This window comes from Notamacropus eugenii, chromosome 1 (assembly GCF_028372415.1).
Source record: "Notamacropus eugenii isolate mMacEug1 chromosome 1, mMacEug1.pri_v2, whole genome shotgun sequence".
Taxonomy (NCBI): domain Eukaryota; kingdom Metazoa; phylum Chordata; class Mammalia; order Diprotodontia; family Macropodidae; genus Notamacropus; species Notamacropus eugenii.
The window spans coordinates 694,070,192-694,096,559 of NC_092872.1; the positions used below are offsets into that span (position 1 = coordinate 694,070,192).

General features: G+C 41.7%; 1 protein-coding gene across 1 annotated transcript; it reads left to right on the forward strand.

The window, feature by feature from the left end:
• Positions 1-667: 667 nt before the first annotated feature.
• On the forward strand, positions 668-25,781 carry LOC140521208 (cocaine esterase-like). Its single transcript, XM_072635955.1, has 13 exons — positions 668-779; positions 4,088-4,292; positions 4,902-5,040; positions 9,592-9,725; positions 12,819-12,972; positions 14,305-14,409; positions 15,289-15,387; positions 17,328-17,468; positions 18,431-18,505; positions 19,675-19,822; positions 21,180-21,302; positions 23,512-23,590; positions 24,459-25,781. Exons 1-13 carry the CDS (start codon positions 710-712, stop codon positions 24,640-24,642), a joined length of 1,656 nt encoding a protein of 551 aa, XP_072492056.1. The 5' UTR covers positions 668-709; the 3' UTR covers positions 24,643-25,781.
• Positions 25,782-26,368: the final 587 nt, after the last annotated feature.

Sequence of the window (26,368 nt, forward strand, 5' to 3'; positions counted from 1 at the left end):
TAGCTGTGTGACCCTGGGCAAGTCACTTCACCCTGTTGACTTTAGTTTCCTCATTTGTAAAGTGAGTTGGAGAAGGAAATGGCAAACCAATCCAGTATCTTTGCTAAGGAAACCCCAAATGGGGTCAGGAAGAAAAACTAAGGAACTGAAGAACTTCAAGGAGAGAAAGGTCATAGAAGACTCCAGAAACTGGGAGGTAGGATGGTTAGGTGGTATCATTTGAATTTTGACCCTGGGCACTTCAGTTGTGGGGCAGCTTCAGATTGGCTCTTATGAACCCACTGTCAAATTTGTGCCTCTGAAATCAGAAAGTCCTGTAAGTCATGGCTTGATTTATCGTTTTTGTTAATTGTCTAGACATAAGTGTTGGAAAAAAATATTACTAAAAGAGAATAAATTTAAGAGTGTGTCATGAATAGATTTTTGTGATTGTTATTACACATTTGCTTGTTATTACAGAGAGCTTGTTATTCCACATTTACTAGCATATCCTTTCTGGATGGGTGGATGTTTAAACCTGTTTTAGCCTTTAGGCATTCAATCTATTTTTTTTTTTCAAGTATCTTGAAGACAAGTTCCCACAAGGAAATTCGTTAAGTAATCTTTAGCTCAATTTCCCCTGCAGTGACCTTTGTTGCAGTTCTTTTTGTATATAAGATCAGGCCAGGGATCTGATTAGGCAAAACCAGAAGGCTGTGCAGAGGGAAAAATGTGGAAGACTTTTCTGCTGCCCAAGGTTCTGACTTTGGGGGTCCTGAATGTCCTGATTCAAGCACCAGGTAAGCAGCTCTGCCAGGCTGGCCCAGAATAGAGGAAGATTTCTGAGGGGTGACATGGGAGGAGTCCTTTGATTTTCCTCTTGGAGATATGGGGCTTTTGCATTTTTTCTCTTGTTGCACTCACTGACTGATTGGCTGGGTGGGCTGTGGGTGAAGATTATTGTTAGTTTGATTTCAGGAGGCCAAACTAGGTTTGCTGCTGAGAAATTGATGTCGTCTCCCTGTGTTGTGTACAGAAACTCTTCTATCAGCTTTGAAGGAGGTAGATAAGAGTGAGAATTGGGGAGAGGAGGATCTTTTTTACAGACTAGAAGTAGTAGTTCTCTGCCTAGAAAATGTGGTACAGCTTGTTTTCTTTTCTTTTCTTTTTTTCTTTCTCCCCTTCCCTTCCCTTCCCTCCCCTCCCCTCCCCTCCCTTTCCCCTCCCTTCCCTTCCCCTCCCCTCTCTTCTCTTTTCTTCTCTTCTCTCTTCTCTTTCCTTTCCTTTCTTTCCTTTTCTTTCTTTCAGTACATAACATTTTATTTCTTCTAATTACATGTAAAGGTAGTTTTCAACTCTTATTTTTAATAAGATTTTGAGTTTCAAATTTTTTTCTCCTCCACTTTTTTATAGCCCCCCTCCACAAGACAGCAGGCAATCTGACATAGGTTATTTGCAATACTGTAGACATGTTTTCACATTAATCATGTTGTGGAAGAAGAAGCAGAACAAAAGGGAAAAGCCACAAACAACAAGACTGATAATAGTATACTCTGATCTGCATTCAGACTCCATAGTTCTTTCTCTGGATGTGGATTGAATTTTCCATCCAGCTGTTGGAATCGTCTGGGATTACTGTATTGCTGAGAAGCTCTGAGTCATTCATAGAAGATGATTGCACTGTGTTGCTATTACTGTGTACAGTGTTCTCTTGCTTCTGTTCACTTCACTCAGCATCAGTTCCTCTGAATCTTCCCAGGTTTTTCTGAAATCTGCCTGCTCATCATGTCTTCTAGCACAATAGTATTCCATTACATTCATATACCACAAGTTGTTCAACCTTCCCCCAATTGATGGACATCCCCCTCAATTTCCAATTCTTTGCCACCATAAAAAGAGCTGCTGTAAATATTTTTGGACATATGACTCCGTTTCCCTTTTTAATGATCTTTTTGGGATACAGATCTAGTAGTGCTTTTCTGGATCACAAAATATGCACAGTTTGATTGCCCTTTAGGTGTAATTCCAAATGTTTCTCCAGAATGGTTAGATCACTTCACAACTCCACCAACAGTGCATTAGGGTTCCAATTTTCCCACCTGTTCTACAAAATTTATCATTTTCCTTTTCTGTCATATTAATCAATCTGATAGGTGTGAGGTGGTACCTCAGAATTGTTTTCACTGGCATTTGTCTAATCAGTAGTGATTTAGAGCATTTTTATATGGCTATAGATAGCTTTAATTTCTTTATGTGGAAACTGCCTTTTCATACCCTTTGAACATTTATCATTTGAGAAATGATTTATATTCTGATAAATTTGACTCAGTTCTCTATGTATTTGAGAAACGAGGCCTTTATCGGAAAACACTTGCTATAAAAATCACTTCCCATCTTTCTGCTTTCCCTCTAATCTGAGTTGTGTTGGTTTTGTTTGTGCAAAACCTTTTTAATATAATATAATCCAAATGATTCATTTTGCATTTCATAGTGTTCTCTATCTCTTGTTTGGTTATAAATTCTTCCCTTCTCCATAGATCTGACAGATAAACTCTTCTTTCCTTCCTTAATTTGCATATGGTATCCCCCTTTTATGTCTAAATAAAGTGCCAATTTTAACCTTTTCTTAGTATATGGTGTGAGATGCTGGTCTATGTCTAGTTTCTGCCATAATGTTTTCCAGTTTTCTGAGAAGCTTTTTTTTTTTTAATCAAATAATGAGCTCTTAACCCAGAAGCTGGAAGATTTGGGTTATTTCTTTATTTTCATCCTCCCAAACCACTATTATTATAGAGGAGAAGTTGAGGCCCACCTGATGTATGTTGAAGTCATGCCCATGCATTTTATCTTGGGTTATACTGTGATCTCCTTTGATAAAACAGGAGTGCTCATCTTTCAGAGGCACACCTGCTCCTTGTCTTTCCAATCCAGGCAGAGTTTGGCCCTGTGTCCTGACAGTTGAGCAGTCTCCAGTTCTTGAACTGTAGGATGTGGAGCTGGAAGGAATTTTAAGGACTACTGAATTTAATGCCCTTTTCCCATTTAACGGAAGAGGAGAAACAGGCTTCAGGAAGGGAAAAGAACTGTATGAAGATCAGAGAGGCAGTAAGTGGGAGACCTGTGATTAGAATCTCTGTCCTCTGAGATATACCCCGTACTCTGTTCCTTATCACTAACTACTCTATTTATATTTGTTATGTGGCTGTTCAGTGGTTTGTTGAAAAACAATCATATCTGGCTCTTGGTGATCCCATGTGGATTTTTCTTGGTGAATATAGTGGAGTCGATTTGGCATTTCCCTCTCCAGCTCATGTGAAAGATAAGCAAACTGAGGGCAAACAAGTGAAATGACTTGCCCAGCACAGCTAGTAAGTGTCTGAGGCTGGATTGGAAATCAGGAAGATGAATCTTCCTGACAGATGCTGTATACAGCCCAATGTTGCTACTTTCCATCTGCCTTTCTTGCCCTGTCCTCCTCTGTCACTCTTCTTTGTCTATTGTCTTTCCCATGGCCAGAAAGCACTTCTCCCAGTCTAGTTTTGTTGAAGACTGTTCATTAAAGACCCACCTTGGGACCTTGCACTTGTTTCAGAACTTTTCCTGACTCTCCTCATATCTTTTCCTAGCTCTTTCCCAAGATCTCTCCTTTACAGCTCTCCCTTGTCTTCCTAGCTCTTGATGCACAGGTCATTGTTCTCTAGGAGAATGTAAATTCCTGCCATTTTATCCTCAGTTCTGAGCTGAGGACATTGCCCATAGTAGGTGCTCATTAAGTCTTTGTTCAGTTAGATCATATTAATAAACTATATGGCACTGACTTTTAGTTCTGTGCTTTCTTAAGCTGGGATGGGGATGGGATTGTTGAGGAGCAGTTGCTTTGGTCTTGAGACTCTGGATCCCCAAAGCTGGACAGCTACTGAGTCAATGCCAGAGCTGTGTAAAAGTACAAATGGCCCTTCTCTGGAGTAAGTTCCCCATCCCTAGAAATCTTTAATGGAAATGAAAAGATTCATGACAGAAACTGGAGGAGGCTTGCATTCTCATGTAATAAAAAGATGGTGGGGGTTCAGCCTCTGTCCCTGAGGATTTCTCTCCCCTTTGTTCACAGGGCATCATGCAGATGACCTCATCAGGACCACTGAGTCTGGACAGGTCCAAGGGACTCAAATCAGCGTCAAGGGGATTGACAAAGATGTCAATGTTTTCCTGGGAATCCCCTTTGCCAAACCCCCTGTGGGGGCCCTGAGGTTCTCTCCTCCCCAACCACCAGATTCATGGAGCAATGTGAGAGATGCCACTGCTCATCCTCCCATGTAAGCACCACTCTCTCTCCTTTTCTTGCCAGATAAGCCAAGCACACCATCATGCCTTACCCAAATTTTGTCCCTGTGTGCTGGCACAAAGTACACATTTGTTAAATATTTGTTGAAGGAATGAATGTTTCCTGGGCTGTGAGACCTCAAATAATTGCTTAATGATAATAGTGCACATTTATTTGACTTGAGAGAATAACTGACTTTAGAAAATTACTGTGAGGTAGTTAGAACACATACTGATACAGATAGAAAAGCAAATGCTAAGAGATATTAGAGGCAGCTAGGTGACTCAGTGGATAGAATTCTGTGCCTGGAGTCAGAAAGTCCTGAGTTTAAGTTTGGTCTCAGACACTTACTAGCTGTGCGACTCTGGACAAGTCAGTTAAAACTGAAGTTGTGAAATGTTGGCAAGTTACTACACTTGCCTCAGTTTCCTCATCTGTAAAATAGGGATAATAATATCACCTACCTCTCAAGTGTATTGTGATGATTAAATGAATTCATGTTTGTAAAGTGCTTTGCAAACCTCAAAGCACTAGTTATTATTATTATTTTATGTATCGCCATGTGATTCCATTCAGATCAGTCATCTCTTGTATTTTCTAGTTGTTTGCAGGATGTCACTCTCAGTGAAAAAACAGCAAACATGATGGATGTAAACATCTCTATTATGGAGAATTCTGAAGACTGTTTGTACCTCAATATCCATGTTCCTGTCCATGCAAAGGAGGGAGCCAGATTGCCGGTAAGTCAGATCACTGTAACTTCCACAACAGGGGATGAGAATCCTAGGGCATCAGAACTGCATGGGACCTTGGAGGTCCCACTAGCATGGGAACTATCATCCCATCTAAACATCCCTGACCAGTCACCTAGCCTTCCCTGAAGCTGTCCAGGTCAGGGGGCTCACTAGTCGTCAAGGTAATCAACTCTAATCTTGGGCAACAACTCACGTGTTTAGCAAATGGTTCTTTCTTTTTGACTGAAATCTGCTTCCTTATTACTTCAAGGCATCTAGGTGGCACAGTGGATAGAGTACTAGGCCTGGAGTCAGGAAAACTCATTTTCCTGAGTTCAAGTCTGGGTTCAGACATTTATTAGCTGTATGACCACGGGCAAGTCACTTTACCCTGTTTGCTTCAGTTACTTCATCTGTAAAATGAGCTGGAAAAGGAAATGACAAAGCATTCTACCATCTCTGCCAAGAAAACCCCACATGGGGTCATAGAGAGTTGAACCTGATTGAAAATGAAATAACTTCAGGGAGTTGGTTCTGATTTGAGATGATATCAGTTTCGGCTACAGGTTTTGCTAAGGAAGTAGAGCAAAGCACTGATAAAATGTTATCTTCCAAATACTTTTTGATCCTATCTAGATCAAGCATCTCATTTCTGCAGGGAACTTCACTGTGTGGAAACACCCTCTGTTGATGAAGACAGGCACATCTTTTGTACCTTAGAATCTTGGCTTGTCTGGTGTACTGAGATGCTAAGTAACTTCCTTGTGGTCACTTATCTCCTATGTGTTCAAGGCAGGACTTGAACCCAGTCCTTCTCACTCCAAGGCTAGCCTTCTATCATTGAGTCCAGGCTTCCTTTCTTAAAAGAAATGATAGTGAATTTAATTACTCAAATGTCATCTGCCCCTGAAGCCTTGTCTGAATCTCCAGAAAATCAACATTCAACTCAACAACCATTTCTGCAAACCTGGAGTCCTTCCCCTTAGTGTTGGGGATACAAAGAGAGGTGTGTTTTCTCTCTCTTCTGTGCTACCTGAATGTTCTTTTGGATTTTCCTTATGGGAATTATCATATAGTTCAGGCATTTTTAAGTTGTGTCTGACTTTTTATGACCCTATTTGGGTTTTCTTGGCAAAGATACTGGAGTCATTTGCCACTTCCTTTTCCAGTTCATTTTACAAATGAGAAATCTGAAGTAATCAGGTTCAAGTAATTTACGCAGTGTCATATGGTTTGTAAGTATCTAATGGCAGATTTGAACTCAGAAAGATGAATCTTCCTGACTCCAAGCCCAGCACTATCCTCTATGACACCCAAATGCCCAAATACATTCTATATCAATCTGTATTATAGTTTTAGTATCGATATCCTCACCCTCTGGCTTGTTGAAAGTATTTTGAGAGCAGTGATGTGGTCTTATTCAAAATACCCATCACAGAACCTTGCATAATAGGTGCTCAGTAAATTTATTGAATGAATGAATATGCCACAATGACAGAATAAGTTCCTAAATATAGGATTATCAGAGTTGCTTTCATAAAAGAAATTTGGAGTTTGAAATACTCTAAGGCTTGGAGGATGAGAAAACTGGAGGAAATGGCACCTATGCTGGCCCTGCAAAGGGAAACAAGGAATGAACTGCCATTGCTTCCAGGAGAATACGGGGCACCTGGAAGGAAGGAGTAGATGAGGAGGTTGTGGATGTGGAGTAGATGTGAGGTTGATTGATTCCATGGGAATTTTTGTACAAGAGAAACAGAGCTTGCTCGGGCAAAACTCAGCAGGGCTGGTTCAGACCCGGTATACTAGAAAGAGTTTGATCTTATATTTTTATTGTACCCTAAGGGGTTATGTTTTGAATGGAGAGTGGGAATGATGATGGGGATTGTAGCAACCAACCAACGGAGGGTAGCGAACAGAGCACTGGACTTAGAATAAGAATTCTTGAGGTCAAGCCCAGCTCTGCTTCTTACCAGTTGTTTGACCTTCTGCAAGTTACTTAACTTCTCTGGACCTCAGTTTCCTCATCTGTCAAATCAAGATGTTGCACTAGGAAGTCTCTAACATCCCTTTTAGCTCTAAAATCAATGATCCATTGATCCTGCCTGAGACAGAATTCCTTGGTACATAGTCATACCTATCAAGACAGTCATACAAAGGGTGGAGGTGTAAGGCAAGTCCCCTTGCATGAAGGGCTCCCTGTTGTCTCCATGCACTTAGTTACTCACAGTAAAGTGTGCTCTCACCATAGCCAGTCTATGCTCTGGCTTTCTCAGGATCCTGGATTTGTTCCATTGCATTTGCTCATATAGCAGCAATCTGTCTACTTCCTGATGTCCAAACATGTTCCCCACAGAATCCCAACCAATCACTTGCTGCATTCCATAGAAGGGAAAGAATCTTCCCATGTGAGCAAAAGCCCTTTTAGCTCTCTGTATCTACTAGGCATGCAGCATCCCAGTGCTTTGAAAAAAGGAACCATACATTCAAAACCACATGGTGTTATTTGAACAGACACAGGAGGTCTTATGTCTTATAACTTTAGTCACAGAGATCATCAGATCTGTTCCTCCACCAGCATTTAACACTTAGGACAAAATTCTATTCTGTCCATTGAGCTTTTTGGCTCAGTGGATAGAGCACTGGGTCTCCAGAAAGGAAGACCTCAGTTCAGGTCCTCATTAACTGTGTTAGCCTAGGGCAAATCATTTATCCTCTGTTTGCCTTAATCCACTGGTGTAGGATATGGCAACTACACCTGTAGCATTGGTAAGAAACCCCTATCCAAGGTCACAAAGAATTGGACACAACTCAACCGCAACAGCAACAACATTATGCTTTTAAGAAGACCATTGATTTTTACCTCCGATCGGTTCTCATTGCCTCATGGTATGTTCCCTGCACTGTTTAGTCTTGGCTGAAAATACTGTGGTCTCCTATGTAGGAGCTGAAGAACCCTGTTTCATGTTAGTAATATAAGTTTGAAATGACATCCCTCCATCTCCCATTCCATCCTTGAAATGCCAATACAACGGGAAGGATTAAACACAGGCTTCTGGGTAGGTGATGGGGTAAAGTCTGTTTAAAAAAATTTAATGACTTTATTTGTTTTCAGTGTTCAACAATCACTTCCATAAGTCTTAAATTTTCTCCCCTTTCCTCCTTGAGATGGCATGCAATCTTATATGGGTTCTACACATACATTCTTATTAAACACATTTTCACACCAATCATGTTATGTGGAAGAATTAAACAAATGGGAGAAGCCATGAGAAAGACCAAACCAAAACAAAACACAACACAAGAGAAAATATTCTGCTTTATTTTGCATTCTGATTCCATAGTTCTTTCTCTGGAGGTGGATGGCATTTTGCCCCAAGAGTCCTTTGGGAATGTTTTAGATCCTTGCATTGATGTGAAAGGCTAGGTCTACCAGAAACAATCATTGCATGCTGTGGCTGTTACTGGGTATAAAGTTTTCCTGGTTCTGCTCATTTCACTCAGCATCAGTTCATATAAGTCTTTCCAGGTTTTTCTGAAGTCTGTCTGTTCGTCATTTCTTATAGCACAATAGTATTCCATTACATTCATATACCACAACTTATTCAGGCATTCTCCAATTGAAGAGCATTCCCTCTCTTTCCAGTTCCCAAAGGGCTACAAAACTGTGCATTCCCTTTGACCCAGCAATACCACTTCTAGGGCTGTATCCCAAAGGAATCATAAAAATGGGAAAAGGTCCCATGTGTACAAAAGGTACTTATAGCAGCTTTTCTTGTGGTGGCCAAGAACTGGTAAAATCTTTTAAAGATGGATTTTAATCAGAGGAAACTTCTTCCTATAAAGTGAGTAACCTAGAAGAACCAAAAGGGAAAAAAAAGTACTTACTTTGATAACTTGGTTATTTAAAAGGAACAGCAAATTGTACAGAGTAGATTTGCAGTTTCATCTGTAAGAATCTTTTTTATTTTACTGTGGCATAGAAATGCTTGTTTTATTTCCATAAATTAAAAATAAAATAATTTTTCAAATAGCCAATAGAAGGTATAGCCTAGTACTGGTCATGTCTTCTAGCAGCTTATCTTGGCTTTGGGAGAGCAACTACTGTTACACAGAAAGATTTTCTGAGGCACAGTTGAAACACCCATAAGACGATGTGACCCAGAGAGCTGTATGCTCAGGGTGCATTCTCTATTGTCTGTTTGGGTCTGTGTCCCTAAGAAAAACTCCTGCCTCCTTTCCCTATTTTAGGGGGAACAAGGATCCTTTAGAAGAGGTTGTTTTGCTCTGTGTGTATCTTGGACAGCAGGAGGACCTCAGGAAGCTGATTCTGCCAGGAAACTTCCAAGGGGGTTCTGACCTACCTCCCACTCAAACTGTGTAGGCTGTTATGTGAGAGTAGCTCTGACACAAATCCTGTCAACTCTTGATATACAGAACCTTGATAAGTGAATTCATTCACATTCAGAGTGACTTTGTCATTGGTCATAAGACAGCAGCAGAACCATGCTTGGTGGGTTTTTTTCCTGAAAGGAAAACCATGTCTGATTTCTGCAGGTGATGGTGTGGATCCATGGTGGTGGTTTCAGTGTTGGTGGTGCTTTCCTATATGATGGTTCTATACTGGCTGCCTCCCAGAATGTGGTAGTGGTCATCATCCAGTACAGGCTGGGCATCCTTGGGTTCTTCAGGTGAGATTTGATCCTAGTAAAATGTGAGTACAAATATTTTTCCCTAGAGAATCTCCAAATCTCTGTGTGGTTGAATGATGATAAACCTAAATTCCTGAGTAGACAACATATCTCTTATCCTCCCCACAAGCTAATCATGATGTAGTAGGAAAAGTACTAAATTTGTTACTACAGGACCCAGTTTCATATTATGGCCCTGCTTCTTGTAACTAATAAATTCACTTCGTCCTTGTCCTCAGATTCTAGATAGATAGATGGGTGGATGGAAAGATGGATGGATGGATGATTAACTAGCAAACAGATAGACAGGTGGATAAACCATTTATTAAGCACCAAGCACTGTCCTAAGTGCTGGAGTTACAAAACAAGAAGAAAACAAGATGGTCCTACTATGTTAAGCCAACCCCAGTTTGCTCTACTGCATAGTAATAAAACTCACGATTACATATTAGCTTTCTAAGTACCAATTTTTTGTAATTGTTTCTTACTCTAAATATATCTACTCCTTTCACTGTGCTCTCTGCCTGCTCCATAAGAAAGAAAGCTATTTTGATTTTTAATCCTTTCCTTTCTTACCCCTTCTATCTATGTGTTCTCACCAAACTCTGACTTTTTTTTTTTGATAGTAGCTTTCCTGGTGACCATTTTCACTACTGCTTGCATTTTCACCCATGCCTGCTTCACAGAGAAGCCAAAATACTATTTCCCACTTACACTTCCAGACTCTCCCTCTGCCACCATCACTCAATAACTTCTTTTGAGGTTCTTTCAATCCATATTTATCAAGCAGTCAAAATTCCAGTAGGTGTTACTTAACATTCTCTGGGACACTCTCCTTCCTTTATAAATGAATTCAGTGCCTTCTTTTTTTTTTCTTTCCCACCAATCTCTCTCTTCTTCATAATGTCCTTGTTATTTGTTGAAGGCACCATCATCTTCCCAATCACCTGGACTTGTGACCTAGATGTCATCATCTACTATTCTCTCTCTTTTCCCCTGTGTCCAATCTGCTGCAAGCCTTATTGATTCTACCCTTGCTGCATCTCTCATATACATGCACTTCTCCCGTCTGATTCTACCAACACTCTAGAGCAAACTCTTGCCCTCTGACACTTGGACTAACAATGCCTGCTTGGTTTCATTCATCCTCCATTCAGCTGTCAGTGATCTTCCTAGAGCACAGATCAGGCCCTTACCCCCTTATTCAGTCAATCAGTCAGTGAACAAGCATTTTAAAAGTACTTATTATATGTTGAACACAAAAGAATGTCCATTCCTACCTTCTGGGAGTTCAGTTCTAATGGAAGACAACGTGTAAATAGCCACATATATTCAAAATATATGCAATGCTATGGAGAAGTAATCTCAGAAGGAAGGTGTGACAGTTGGGATTTTTGAAATACATTGTGTCATGTTCTTGTTATAATTGGCTGGACTCTGACATGGAGTTTCAGGGTAAGTGATCCTAAGGACCGTATAACATTTAAGCAATAATAAACAGCCACTACTTTCACATGCCCTGATTTATTCTGCTCCTGTGAGTAACCTCAGCTACTGAATGGTCAGCTGACTGCATGGCTGTGTGCTAGCATCTGCTCTTGGATTCCGTGGTTCCTTCATGCATAAGTGTTCCTGGTGGATTTCCCCACTATACTTGGGTGTGATTAAGAATTTCCTCTCACATGTGGTACTGATTGTCTGTCCCAACCAAGCAAATCTCCCTTCTGATCTACTCAGACCCCATGGTGAGTGTGTCCTCTCACAAAGATCTTGGCATTGTACAGGTCTCTCTGATCTGAGTGCCCTGAATCTCTGTTACTGCAGGTTGTCATATAATGTGTGAGTGTGTGTGTGTGTGTGTGTGTGTGTGTGTGTGTGTGTATTGCTTTCATTTTGCCTTCTTGGTGTACCACATGGTAATAAAGCTCATACTTCTCCTAACTTCCCTAGCACCAATTTTGTATAAAACCTCAAGTCATGGTCCTTGCTCTAGAAGACCCTAGAAGTGAGATGTGTGTGTGGGGAGGGGTGGGAGGAAAGGTGAGATCTCTTGAAGAAGGTGAGATTAGGGAGATCTCAGATTCCCTCAAGGTCTTCCAGTCTTGGGGAGAGTCAGTGAAAGTCAGAAATGCGAGGTAGAGCTGTGTGTAAGGACAGCAAGGAGGACCATATTGCTGTGTTGTAGGGTTCCTGGAAAGGAGCCTGGCCTTCTCCTACCTCTCTTGTCTTCTCACATTCCTCAGAATTCTCTGCCTCCTTCCTGATCCTTGAAAAAGATACTCCATTGAATCTTTCCATGTTCACTCCTCCTCCTTCTGGCTTCCTCCAGGACTCAGTGCTAACCCCACCTTCTGCAAAGAGCCTCTCCCTGTCTCCCTTACTGCTAGGGCCTTCCCTCCAGGATCATCCCAATCTATCCTATATGGATCTGATTTGGGTAAAGGTGTTTGCATTGTCTCTTCCATGTTAAACTGTAAACTACTTGGTGGCAGGGAGTAGGTTTACCTTTCTCTGTATGCACAGATCTTGGTACAGTGCCTGGCACATGGTAGATGCTCAGTAAGTCTTTCTTGACTTGACATTCTAAGACAGGAAGACAAAACAGAAAGGAGAGCTAAAACAAAGGAGGGGGAAAGGAGAGTGGGGATAAGATAAGTAGTGGGGAGATGGAAGAGATCAGGGAGTAAGTTGAAAGGGAAAAAAGTAGCATGGGGGAGGCTCCCCCTGGAAGGCAGAGTGAGCCCCTAAAGAGGCCTGCCTTGGGAATTCAAGATCTGTCTCACCAGTTTACATCTGCAAAGTAAGAACAACCACTAGCCTTTACATGGACCTTTAAGGTTTGGAAAGTGTTTGATGGTGTCTCATCATATGCTTGCAATAACTCTTGCAATAACAACTTATCATCCCCATTTTCCAGGTGAGGTAACTGAGGCAGATGTCTAAGTGACTAACCCATAGTCACAGAGGTAACACTAGTGTTGCCAGGTCTAGGTCTAGCAGTCTACCCACTGCATTATCTTCAAATCTCATGATCATATGAACCTGGAGCTCTTCTTCAGAACCTTCCAACCTTGTCTAACATCTGGCTTTCAGCACTGGAGATGAGCATGCACCTGGCAACTGGGGTTTACTGGATCAGGTGGCTGCCCTGAGGTGGATCCAGAAGAACATTGCACACTTTGGAGGAGATTCTGGCCGTGTGACCATTTTTGGGGAGTCTGCTGGGGGAATAAGTGTTTCCTCGCATGTAGGTGGTAAAGAAATGGCCAAAGCCCGAAGACAGCCTCTTGGAGCCAAAACCAATTTCTCTAGTGTGGGGAACCTATGATCTTGAGGCCACATGTGGCCCTCTTGGTCCTCAAGTGAGGTCTTTGTACTGAACCTGAATTTAAAGAACAAATTCCCTTAATGAAAGGACTTGTTCTGTGAAGTTTGAATTCAGCCAAAGGGCTGCACTTGAGGACCTAGAGGGCTACATGTGACCTTGAGGTTGCAGATTCCCTACTCCTAGTTGGACCTGAGTTTTTCTCCCTCTTCTCCCATCCTCCTCCCTTTCAGAGCCATTGGGCTTCTGGCTTCTTCCTCTAAGGCTGGCACCTGCCCTTGCCTTTCATTTGGAGATTTCATTACCCTTCCCTGCCCTTGTCCCAACTGATTATGTAAGCCTTTCTTCCTCTTATTTTGTTGGAGATAGAAGGTGAGTTATCCCTTTTTAAATGCTTACTAACAACATTGAGTAAGAGCAAATCAAATGTACAGGATATTATTGAAATAATTCAAGGCCCAATGGATACCAGTTTCCCCACTGAGATGCTCCATCTCCCAATGCTGCTGAAAGCCACCATGAGCCTCCCCAGGTAGCCTTCATGACCAGTGGTGGCAACAGATCAGCTCATTTTTGTATTTGTTGAGCTTCTGAGAGCTTAGCATGCTTGACCCTCAAATGACAGTGGTGAAATCCACCAGGAGACTTAGAGGGAAAGGCATTCTGCCTTGGTAGCCCTCCTCCCCAGAAATTTACATTTCACTGCCATAGCTTCTAGGCTGTTATAAGGCAAGAGAGGTAGACTACAGTGGAAGGATAAATTTCAAAAAAAAAAAAAAAATGATAGGTGATGGGAAAGTGGGAAATTCCCATGATATACTGGGAAAAAATGTTAGATTAGATTTGAAGTCATTTGATCCTAACAGCCACCATGGACTTTCTCATAATCTGCAAACAAACAATAACCAATGAGCAATGTGGCCCTATAAGGAGGCAGGGCATTGGAAGAGCATTGCTGGCTTACAGAGCAAAGGTATCTTTTCATAACCACCCAAAGAGTTCAGGACCATGGCCAAGGCTCCTTAGCCCTCTTTTCTTTGTAACTGTCTTATAGGCCTGGCTCTGCCAAAGGGCCCAAAAGCCAGGGTCCAATAGAGAGACCCCTCTTTGGGACTTTCCTATATGATTAGCTTAGTGTTGTGGAGGGTAGCAGTCCTGGCTTTCAGACTCACAGTCTCCTCTGTTTCTGCTGACCCAAGAGTGTCTGGAACCTCCCCTGCTTTTTCTCCCCTCTGCTGTGCTTTGCTTCCCCAGATTCTGTCCCCCATGTCCAAAGGCTTGTTCCACAGAGCAATCATGGAGAGTGGTGTGTCCTTGTTCCCTGGCCTCATTTCTTCCAGCTCAGAAATGGTTGTGAATGTAAGTTTCTTGTTCTTTGATCTTGCAATCACCCTCATTCTTCCTCAGGCTTATTGGCCTCCCAGTGCCATAGCCTGGTGTGCCATTGATCTTTTGGCTTATCTGGGTTATAACAAGGGCCAGTGAAATGCCATTGATTGTTTAAGCTGAATGTTACCACAGAGATCATCTAGTTCAACCTCATCATTTAACAGAAGAGGACACTGAGGCACAGAGGAGGATTCTGTTCCTGGCTTTGCTTCCTTCTATGCCTGTGAGTTTAGATAAGGGATTTCCTTCTTCAGGCCTCAGTAGGTTCCTATGTAAAAACAGACTCGATGAGATGGTTTATAAAATCCCTTCTAGTTGTAAATTCTGTTTTTGACACCCTCAGAATACCAGGAAGACTTCCTTGAGAGGGCCCAGGTACAGGTTAGATGGCATGATCTGTGAGGTCCTTTCTACCTCTCTTGTTCTGTCATTTTGTGACTTGTCCAAAGTCATACAATGACTTGATGACTGAGCTGGGCCCAATAGCAGGGGCTCTTTCAACCTACCAGACCCCACTGTGTGTCCTTTATGGATATTTAGGTCTTTTCTCCCTGAATAAAGGGTAAATTCTTTGGAAGCAGGGACTGTGTCTTTTTAACCTGCCCCTACCCATCCCCCTGCCCATTGGCTGCCACTGAGACCTGTACATTGCAGGCTTATCATAGAGGGACTCACCCTTTAGACAGTCAGACAAATTCTAACTTGGTCTCCTTTTCACCATTACTGCATCATCTCCTATAAAAATAATCCTTTGCCACCTTGCTGATGGGTATGAAGGATTCATCTATTGTGATACATGTCAAGGGTTCCTCTGGAGAATATTAACTCTTCGTGGGTACCTCTTTGCAGGTCATGGCCAATCTGTCTGCTTGTGATAGACACAATTCTGCCTCCATGGTTCAGTGCCTTAGGAGCAAATCTGAGGATGAGATCCTGGCCTTTACCAAGGTATGTAGGGTGAGAAGTAAGAGTTCAGGTACGAAGAAGAGCTGCCAAAGAAGCTTAGGGGAGTCTGGATACCCAACCTCATTAAGTGGGATTGTTAAAGATCTTGGGAATGTCACCCTCTTAGCCTCAGTTTCCCCCTACTAAATAGATGATCTTCAAGGATATTTCCACATCCAATATTTTATGTCTGAAAGGCTCTTCTCACTCTGATGTTCTGCTTTCTAGGATCTCTTCTACCTACAACCATTTTGTGGTCTCAACCTTTTTGGGTGCTAAGGTTCCATTCCTTCTACTTTTGACATACTCTATCCTAAGAAGCCTTCCAAAATTCTGTGTTCTAAATGTTTCATGTTCTAAGATTCTAATCTTTTTTATTCTCTAGTCTCATGACCTTCCAACTGAGATGTTCTGTTTATAGAAACATAGCCTCAGCATTGGAGGGATCCATTGTAATCTGATTCTAACATTATGGGTTCTTACATTATTTGTTTGAAGACTTCTTCCACTCCTCATATTCTACTTTAAAAGATTTTTTCCAGCCATAATGTTCTATACTGTAACATTTTATAAGCTAAGGCATGAAGGAAGTTAGATAGGTGGTACAATGGTTAGAATGCTGGGAGAACTGACATGATGTCAAATCTTGCCTCAGACACTAGCTGTGATTTAGCCTATTTGCCTCAATTTGTTGTCCATAAAATGGAGATAATAATAACACTTACCTCTCAGCCTTGGTGTCAGGGTCAACTGAGATAATAATTGTAAAGTGTTTATTAATACAATGCCTGGCACTTAGTAAGCACTAAATAGAGATGGTGATGATGATGATGATGGTGGTGGTGGTGGTGGCCCCTTCTAGCTCCTTTATTCTCTTCTTGGTCACTTTTCAGATTGAATGCCCTATGGATCTTTGATCGAAGGAATCATAGTTGGGAAGGCCATCTCTATCTTCTGGGATTTATAGCTCTCGTCTAAATATTCCTTTCATAAAAAATACATTTATGTATGTTACCTCATTTCAATAATTTTACAACAGTTGTATACCCTTGGTAGTCTAAGTATGATGTCATTCTCACAGACTTGGGAATTAGAACTATTGAATGGCAGCAGGGAGAGGTCAGAGAGCTATTTGCTTTTACATTTGCATCCCCAGAGCCTAGGACAGTTTATGAATTGATGTACTGACTGGATGTTTTACAAAGGAGAAAACTGAGCCCCAGGAGGGTTAAGTGACTGCCAAATGTCACACAGTTCACAAGTATGAAGATGGATACCTAACCCCAGGTCTTTATGACTAAGATCCTTATTCAATTCATCATATTGCTTCCTCCAAAAATTAGAGTTCTTTACCTGTAGTCCCTTAGCAATAAGTGTTCTGACCAGATTATGTTAAACCAGCTCTAATTGCATGTCATTGTTCAGTCATTTTTCAGTCATGTTTGACTCTTGATGATCCCATTTGGGGTTTTCTTGGCAAGGATACTGGAGTGGTTTGCCATTTTCTTCTCCAGCTTATTAAGAAACTGAGGCAAACAGCATTAAATGACTTGCCCAGGGGCTCCCAGCAAGTAAGTGTCTGAGGCCAGATTTGAACTTAAGAGGATGAGTTTTTGTGGTTCTAAGCCAGCCACACTATCCACTGTGCCACCCAACTGCCCTTACATCTAATTACTCTCTCCGTTAGGTGGTGCAGTGGAGAGTGTACTGGCCCTAGAGCCATGAAGTCCTGATTTCAAATCTTGCCTCAGACACTTAGTAGCTGTGTGATCCTGGGCAAGTCACTTAACATTGATTATATCCAAAAAAGAAAAAAAAACAGAGACTAGGTAAGTGATAAAAAGTGGCTCAAATAAGGTGGTAACAATGAGAATGATGTGAATGTGATACTTGGAAGTGAGATCATGGAGACAGACATCTTTTTTTATTGCTTCTTTCTTTAGAATTTCCCACTAATCCCTGCTGTAGTTGATGGGCATTTCTTCCCCAAACATCCTGAAGAGTTACTGGCTGCAGGAGAGTTCCACCATGTCCCTTCCATCATTGGTACTACCAACCATGAATTTGGCTGGGTTGTTCCTGTGGTAAGATTCTAGCATGTTCTATTCTGTGCCAACTTTTTTCTTATCTTGATAGTTTATGTTTCACTAAAGAATCATAGACTTTCTGAGTTGTTCAGGACCATGGCGGCCATGGAGTGTAAGCCAGAGTAGATGGAGAATCCCTTCTAAAACTTTCTGGACCAATGGACATGCAGACTCTGCTCAGCAATCTCCAAAGAGGGAAAAACATATTGCCTCTTGAGGCAGCTCCTTGCATTTTTAGGCAGCTGTCATGGTTGGACAGAACATCATGTCATCAAGTGGAAATTTTCTTATGTTTAAACTTCTGCCTATTTTTCCCAACTCTGTGCTTAGGGTAAATGGCACCAGTGAAATTCCTCTTCCAGCTGACCACCCACCAGATAGTTAAAGATAACTATCATGTTGACCCCTGCCCTAAGTTTTTTCTTTGGTCAACAAAGCAAGTTTCTTCAGGTCATCCCTATTTGGCAAGACCGTGAGTGATGTGGGACCAGATTTTGGTCCTATGGACTTCAGGATTCTCAAGGCTACTGGGTCGACATTAATTGCAAATATGACATGATATTAACAACCATTTGCCAACTACTTCCTTAAGCACAGGCATATAAAGGCAGTCTATTTACACTATGCACAAAAATAGAATTCTACCTTCATCATTTGTAGGATAATATGTTAAAGTAAGCATTAGTCATTGTCTAAGGCCAATAGTCTTTATGAAGAAACACTACCACTCTTTATCATGCATTGGGTATTATCCACAATTTTGCTGGCCATTTTGCAAAATGTATTGAGTATTGTTCAGTTTGTGTTGGTCATTGTTCAATAATTCCTTAAAAAAAGTCTATGGCACTAGCTCCTCCTTAAAGGGTAAAATGACTTCCTTGGATTAGATTTGTTTTAAAAAATGCAAACATTTCATAAAGTTCTAAAGAATATTCAGTGTGCCATTTTCCTTTACACAGGAAATGGGTATTCCTGGATTTAAGGAAAACATGGATAAAGAAAGTATCCAATCAGCAATGCAAAGTCCGTTATTGGTGAGATATCAAGCTTTATTTTAGAGCACCTGCTACGTAGCAGGCACTGGTTTATGTGCAGGGACAAAGTGAAACAGTCCCTGCCCTTGAAGAACTTATGTTGTATGAGGGAGATAACCTGCACACACAGAGACAGATGGGAAACATACACAAAGGGGTAAGGCAGTAGGAGGAGGGAGGAACCAAGAATGATGCTCTCTAGAAGGTAATCTTTGAGCTGAGTCTTGTCAATGCAAAGGCATGGAGATGAGAGATGGAATGGGAAGAGTGAGGAACCAGAAAGTTGGCATACCTGGAAAACAGAGTGTGAGGAGGGTAACAATGTGTAATAAATCTGGATGGGGCCATGTTGTTAAAAGCTCTAAATGCCAAACATAAGCATTTATATTTGATCCTGGAGGTAATGAGCTTCCAGTAAAATTTACTTAGTTGAGGCAGGGGAGTAAAATGGTCAGATCTGTGCTTGAAAAATCACTTCATAAGATAAGTAGAGGATAGCTTGGAGTGGGGAGAGATCTTAGGCACAAGGACCAATGAGGAGGCCATGGAACTTGTCTAGGAGGGGGCAAAAGAAGGTCCTTCCACTTTCTGACTTTGTTTTTTCATAGTCAGAGAGTGGGAAGGGACCTTAGGGACCCCATGGAGCTCTATCCTTTCCTTGAGTCTCACTTTCTTCTACACCATGCCAAACAACTAGTTGTCTGGTATCTTCTTGAAGAATTTAACCCAGAAAGAGCAGACCTTGGTGGGGATGTTGTAAAGGGATGTAATGAGACCCAGGACCTATGAAAAGCAGGCATACTTGTATGGACTTTTCACTTGTGGTTGTTTAATTGATGAGTCATGCCTGAATCTTTGTGATTTTTTGTGGGGGGGTTGGTTCTTGGCAAAAGTGCTGGAGTGATTTTCCATTTCCTTCTCCAGCTCATTTTTCAGATGAGTTATGGAGCCAAACAAGTTTCAGTGACTTGCCTGGGGTCACATAGCTAATACATGTCAGAGGGGAGATTTGAGCAGAGTACCCCTGACTCTTGGGCCAGTGCACCATCCAGTGCACCACCTAGCTCCCTTGCTTATTTCTTACAATCAACCAACAAACATCCCCAAACAATCCATTGCCTGATAAATTGGTGTATCTGGTACTTTTTCTCCTTCTGGGTCTCCTATAGACTTTTCCTCCTGTGCTTGTGAGTTTGATATTGGAAGAGTATTTTGGAGATACTGAGGACCCTGGAGAATATCGAGCTCAATTCCAGGAAATGATGGGGGATGTGATGTTTGTTATTCCAGCTCTCAAAGTGGCTAAATATCAACACAGTGAGTATGGCATGGACCCTTTTCAGAATCAGTGTGAGAATGTCTCATCTCTAGGGCAATGTGTGTATATTATCCTCATATTCATGCAGAAAGAGACTCCTGCTCCTAGCTCTGCTATCATAGCCCCCAGATTGGTTAAAGCCCCTTGTTCACCTTCCTTCTTCTTCCCTCTCCCTCAACCTAAACCCAGCAGGGCATTATGGAGGATTCTGTGACCATTATCTACAAATAATAATAATAAGTAATAACAATAACCCACATTTCTATAAGGAGATGCTCTCAACTATTTGGGGGTATACATGATGGACCCCTTTAGAAGTCCAGGGGAAGTTACAGATAACTTCCAGAGTAATGTTTTTCTATGTATAAAAATACATAGAATAAAAAGAATTACATTGAAATTGAGTTATCAAAGTGCTCAACTAAAACTAAATCCCAGAACTTCTTCCGGATTGTGTTATTGTTATAATACATTTTATATCCATTACCACCCTGGATCCTTACAACCTCATCCCAGTAGACTGAGCATGGACATGGAGTAAGAAAGACCTGAGTTCAAATCTGAACTCAGACAACTTCTAGCTGTGTGATTCTGAGTAAGTCATTTATGACTCTGTTTGCCTCAGTTTCCTCAACTATGAAATGGAAATGATAATAGTACCTCCGTCACTCAAGGCTCCAATTAGATACTATTTGTAAAGCCCTTAGCATAGTGTCTGGCACAAAGTAGGTACTCTATAAATGCCTATTCATAGGGCAGCTAGGTTTCACAGGCCAGAAGACTCTTCTTCCTGAGTTCAAATCTGACCTCAGACACTTCCTAGCTGTGTGAGCCTAGCCAAGTCACTTTACCCTCTTTGCCTCATTTCCCTCATCTGTAAAATGAGCTGGAGAAGGAATTGGCAAACCACTCCAGTATGTTTGCCAAGAAAGCTGCAAATGAGAACAGGTGGAGTCAAATATGACTGACAAACAACTGACCAACAAGTGCTTATTATTCTCTTACCCTCCCCTTCCCGTGGGGCAGACAGGCCAGAGATTATTACCTCTACCTAGCAGTTGAAAAATCAGCCTCAGAGAAGGAAAAGGATTACCCCAAGGTCTTGTTGCTGGTTAATAGCAGGATCAGAATTGTGCCCCTGGTCTGTTTGACCAGACCCAGGCTCTTGCCTGCCTCACAGCATTGCTATGGGACAGTATTTGTTAAGGGGCTGCCTTTCAGGAGCTTGCTCTAATGGCCAGCTACCATTGCCCTCCCCACCCCCAAAGGAGGGAATCAGGCCAGGGGTCCCTGGCACGTGGCCCTGCCCTGTGTTCAGGGTGTCAATAAGTGTGGGCATTTCTTATGTTTGCCTAGGTCCCAGTTCTCCAGTCTACTTTTATGAATTTCAGCACCGACCAAGCAAGTTTCATGATGCCAAGCCGGATTTTGTGAAAGCAGACCATGGTGATGAGGTGCTTTTTGTCTTTGGAGTGCCATGTAAGCAGTGGAGAGGGGATGGAGCAGGAAGCTGTGGCTTGGGGGAGGCCAGTAGGGGGAGGATCTCTGGGGCTGTGGACTGCCATCTATGATCTACCTTACTCTCTGTGACATCAAAGTAAATAATAATGCCTTATCTTTCCACAAAGGACCTTGCCATATATCAGCTCGTTTCATAATGATAATTACAGTAGTTAAAGTAGCTAGCATTCATATCCTGCTTGAAGGCTTACAAAGAGCTTTGTGTATGCCATTCTCATCTGACATCCTCAAAACAGCCCTGTGAAGTAAGTCCTGGTGCTATCCCCATTTTATCGATTAAGAAACAGAGACTGAGAAAGGTAAGTCTTGGCTGGCCAATTGTCACAGAGCTAGTTAAGGGTCTGGGTCAGAATTTGATCTAGTGCTTTCTTGCTTCCATGTTCAGCACTCAGTCCACCTATGGTCTAGGGGGGGATCTTCCCAAATACCTTGTGAGGCTTACAATGTGGATTGTTATCATGGCTGTTTGACAGAAGGGGAAACTGAAGTTCCTAGAGAGAAACAGACTCATCTAACATGACAGAGAGAGCAGGTCTAACCCCAAATCCAGTGTCCTTTCTGCCCTACCAGGTTCCCCCAGGAGGCCTGAATAGGGGACCAGCTGCCTGTTTTTCTTTTTTATTCTTTGGATTTGCACCTCCAACCCTTGGCACAGTGCTGGGATTAGAGGAGGGAATTGATAGTTACCTGGTTTACTCAGCATTTGGAGATTAAAGTGTCAGCCTTGGAAGACCCCTTGATTGTTCAGCTGAACTGAATCAGGAGACTGAATCAACTGTTCTGTTCAGTTCAGTTTCTATGATTAAGCACTTCCAATATGCAGAGCCCTCTATTCAACATGAATAAGACACAGTCTCTGACTTCCTGGAGTTTATTCCCCAGAAGGAAGATGAGGCAGGAAGGCACAAAACACATTTCCATGTGTCAGTGGACCAACCTGTGATGTCAGCAATGTCCTCACCTCTCCTCTGAGGTAGACCCTATCCTGTCACACCATCTCATCCTGGTAATTCTTGTCTCTGTACTTCCCTAAATCCTGCACAGAGGATCTGTCCAATGTGCTGGAAACATTCTCTCTCTCCTCCCTTTCCTTTGACCCACCTTACCTCCCTCTTTTCTTTCTTTCCTTTCTCCCTTGTTTGTTCCTTCTTGTTCTCCCCCTTTCTTCTGTCTCTTCTCTTCCTCCCTCCCTCCCTCCCTTTTCTTCAGTTGTTCTAGATTCATCTTCTCTAGCAGTGCATCGATTCATTGACTGGTGGACAACAATCTCACATTTAGAATTCTTGGAAGTTAGTGTTTTCAGATGGTCCTAAATCTGTGTTTTTGCAAGTCTCTCCCTATTTTGACTTCTTTGCTCCTGTCCTGGTAAAATTGGAAGGCCAGTTTATATCTTTATCTGGGTCAGGACTTGCCATGGCCAATGAATTCATGACCTTATGTGCCAGCAGCTGCTGCTGAGACAGTCTGCACTGCTCCAGGCATGGGTCTTGAATAGCAGGCACTGTATGGGCAGGGACCATAGACAAAAACTTCATGGCTACCAGGGCTTGTGCTATACTATTTGAGATTAGAAGAATAGTAATAATTATGATAGATAATATTTACAACAACCATACCATCATTATATTTATATACAATTACATAATGCAATTATAAAATTATAATATACCTTATTAAAACATTACATATTATAATAATTGTATAATAATATAGATATAATATTTGTAGCTAGCATTTATTTAACACTTTTACAAGTTTTGTAAAGTACTCTATACACATCATCTCTCTCTTTTTTAACCCTTCCAACAGCCCTGGGGCACAAGTGCTATTATTATCCCAATTTTTCAAACAAAGAAACAAAGGAAGACAGAGATTAAAGGACTTGCCCAGGGTCACTCATCTAATCAGTGTCTGATGCTAGATCAGAACTTGGGTCTTTCTTATTTTCAGTCCAGTTGCACCAATTTGTTTTTTGGGTAGAGACTCAGTTAAGGAGTCAGACAAAGTCAGACAACAGAAGCTCTGGGGGATCCTCTCGGAGGAGAGTGACATGAGGGAAACTATTGAAGGAAGATAAAGTCAGTGGTCAGGGCTGGAGACTGGAGCAAAGGGGGCTTTTGGGTCTACCTTTTGACCTTAACCAAGATGTTTCTTTTTCTGTTCCTAGTTTTAGGAGAAGCAACAGAGGAGGAAAAACTCCTGAGTCACAGGATAATGAGCTACTGGGCAAACTTTGCCAGTCATGGGTGAGAAAGCTGGTCCTGGTTTCCCAATAGTTGTCCTGTGGATTAATGCCTGTTCCTAGGCATGTAAAGGTTTTGCACTTACATAGAAGTTCCCTGATTAACATTTTTCAGGAAAAAAATGTTAATTCAAAGTGGAGGTAAGATGTGGTGATCATTGTAACCCTTCCTCCAGTTCAAGACTAGAGCTGGAGTGGGGAGTAATGTTGCTCTGACAGACTCACCCTACACATGGGCATCTTGAAAGGACAACAAGTAAGACCAGCAACTCTCCTGGCCCTCCTCACTGCCCTAGAGTCTCAATGACTTCTCTTCCCCCTTGAGAAGCATTAGAATAGGTGGTAGTGGCAAGAGCCTTGGATGTGGAGTCCAGTCTTGTTGTGTTTATTCTTTGTGACCCCATTTGAGTTTTCTTGGCCATGTCATTTCTTTCTATAACCACTTGTACAGAAGAGAAAACAGAGGCAAAGTGGGTTAAGTGATTTGTCCAAGGTCACACAGTAAGTAAATGTCTGAGGCTGGATTTTATCTGAGGTCTCCCTGACTCCAGGCCTGGCTCTTTCCACTGTAGCACCTAGCTGGCCCTTTGAAAAGGAGTCCAGTGATATGATTTCAAATCCAGACTTGGCTACTTATTTCCTATATGAATGTTTTCATCCTTTGGACCTTCCACATTGGATACGTTAGAAAGGCACAACCTGAAAGATGAAGACAGGATGGGTGGACAAGTCTCTCTCTTGACTCTACCACTGCCTGCTGACCCCTATCTTTGAGTTCATTCCTTGGTTCCCAGACTGAGCTGAGGGTGATTTGCTAGCCTTGCCAATGGAGAGGGCCCTTTCAGCTCCAAATGCTTATTTTTTCCTTCCAGGGACCCAAATGGTGGAGACCTTTTTCACTGGCCAGTCTATGACCAGAAGGAAGAGTACCTGCAGCTGAATTTGCAGTCAAATGTGGGAAAGAACCTGAAGAGTGATAAATATGAGTTCTGGACCAAGATCTTGCCTCAGAAGATGGAGGAATCACAGTTTGCAAAGTCAAGGGAAGACTTGTGATCCCTAAGCAGAACCATTTTTATAGTGGTTTCGGACCAATAATACTCAGTCATTTCCTTTGAGTAGTTTCTTCATCTGAAGTAAATTATATTTCAATCTTGAATGAAATATTTTGCCTGTCACTTACTGCTCTGGGAGAAAAATTTAATTGATATCCAGAAGGAAAAAAAAACACAGTTTTAGGCACTGTGCAATGGAAACACTTTTAGCAATATCATCTCTTTTGTAAGAGATCTTTCAGTTCTGAGGCAGTCATCATCAATCTAATGACAGCGAACAGTCCACCCTATCTCTAGAGGAAAAAAACCCCTGGTTCTTTTCATTGAATTATAGAGGAGATGATTTCATTTTCTGTCATTGTATCTCTTGGGCACTTGGTAGGGAAGGAATTAATGCTTGATGATTGACTGGATGATTGATTTAGAGCTGGAAGGCATATTAGAAACCATTCAACCAGAATGAACACTGAGGCCCAGAGAAGGGAAAGGAGTTATCCAATGTGATGCAGACATTAAAGAACTTTGGAATTGATTGAATGAGATGGGAGACTCTGGCAAAAGACCACCCATCATGGCATGCCCACATCAAAGTAGACACTGTGCTCCATGAGTGAAGAAGAATTGCAGTAGCTCAAAAGACATGTGAAATGCACAACTTTAGAGACATCTCCACTCCAAATGTTCATATGGAGTATTTGTGCCTGACCTCTGGTAGAGGCTTCTGAGTTTATGTTGGCCTTCTCAGCCACAGACAGACACATTTTACTTTGACTCAGACACAGTAATGTCATTTTGGTACTCTTCTAGAATGTAGGACAACAACCAACCAACCAAGTGTCTGAATCAGGATCTGAACTCAGGTCTTACTGATTCCAAGTCTGGTGCCCCATTCATCCACTGTAACACAGAATTTGAAGTCTCTTGGTATGGTCCTTTTCTCTTTCCTTCCAGATATGGTACTAGCTGCATTCTAGCTTTGAGAAAACTGGTTGAACTGGATTAATTTAGTTAAATTAATTTAAACTAATTAAATTATTTCCAGTTCCAACTCCTGGAACAGCTATTGAAACAGGCTTCCTTTGCTCTGGGGGCAATTCTTGGCATGATATCGATGGAAATTAAATAACTGAGGGAAAGTTCTGAGAGGCATTACATTTTCCTTTTTTCGCTTGAAGCCTAACATTGTCAGTTCCTACTTTCCTTAGGTGATTTGGTATATCACAGAATATTTAGACATGTAATTGTAGAATTAGAAGGGACCACAGAGACCACTAGTCCAATCTATACCTAAGCAAGAATGCTCTTCTCTTACTGTTGTTTGTCCTTTATTTTCTTTTTTTTTCTTTTTTTTTAAATTTAACTTTTAACATTTATTTTCACAACATTTTGGGTTACAAATTTTCTCTCCTTTTATCCCCTCCCCTCCCCTTGGCCCAAGCATTCTAATTGCCCCTGTGACCAATGTGCTCTCTCTTCTATCATCCCTCTCTGCCCTTGTCTCCGTCTTCTCTTTTGTCCTGTAGGGCCAGATAGCTTTCTTTACCCCTTAACCTGTATTTCTTATTTCCTAGTGGTAAGAACATTACAGTTGATCCTAACACTTTGAGTTCCAACTTCTTTAGCTCCCTCCTTCTCCACCCCTTCCCTTTGGAAAGCAAGCAATTCAATATAGGCCAAATCTGTGTAGTTTTGCAAATGATTTCCATAATAGTTGTGTTGTATAGGAC

Coding starts and splice junctions, on each gene's coding strand:
- LOC140521208 (XM_072635955.1), top strand. CDS start 710: ATGTGGAAGACTTTTCTGCTGCCCAAGGTTCTGACTTTGGGGGTCCTG. Junction 9,726..12,818: donor GGCATCCTTGGGTTCTTCAG/GTGAGATTTGAT, acceptor TCTGGCTTTCAG/CACTGGAGATGAGCATGCAC. Junction 21,303..23,511: donor TTTTGTCTTTGGAGTGCCAT/GTAAGCAGTGGA, acceptor TTCTGTTCCTAG/TTTTAGGAGAAGCAACAGAG.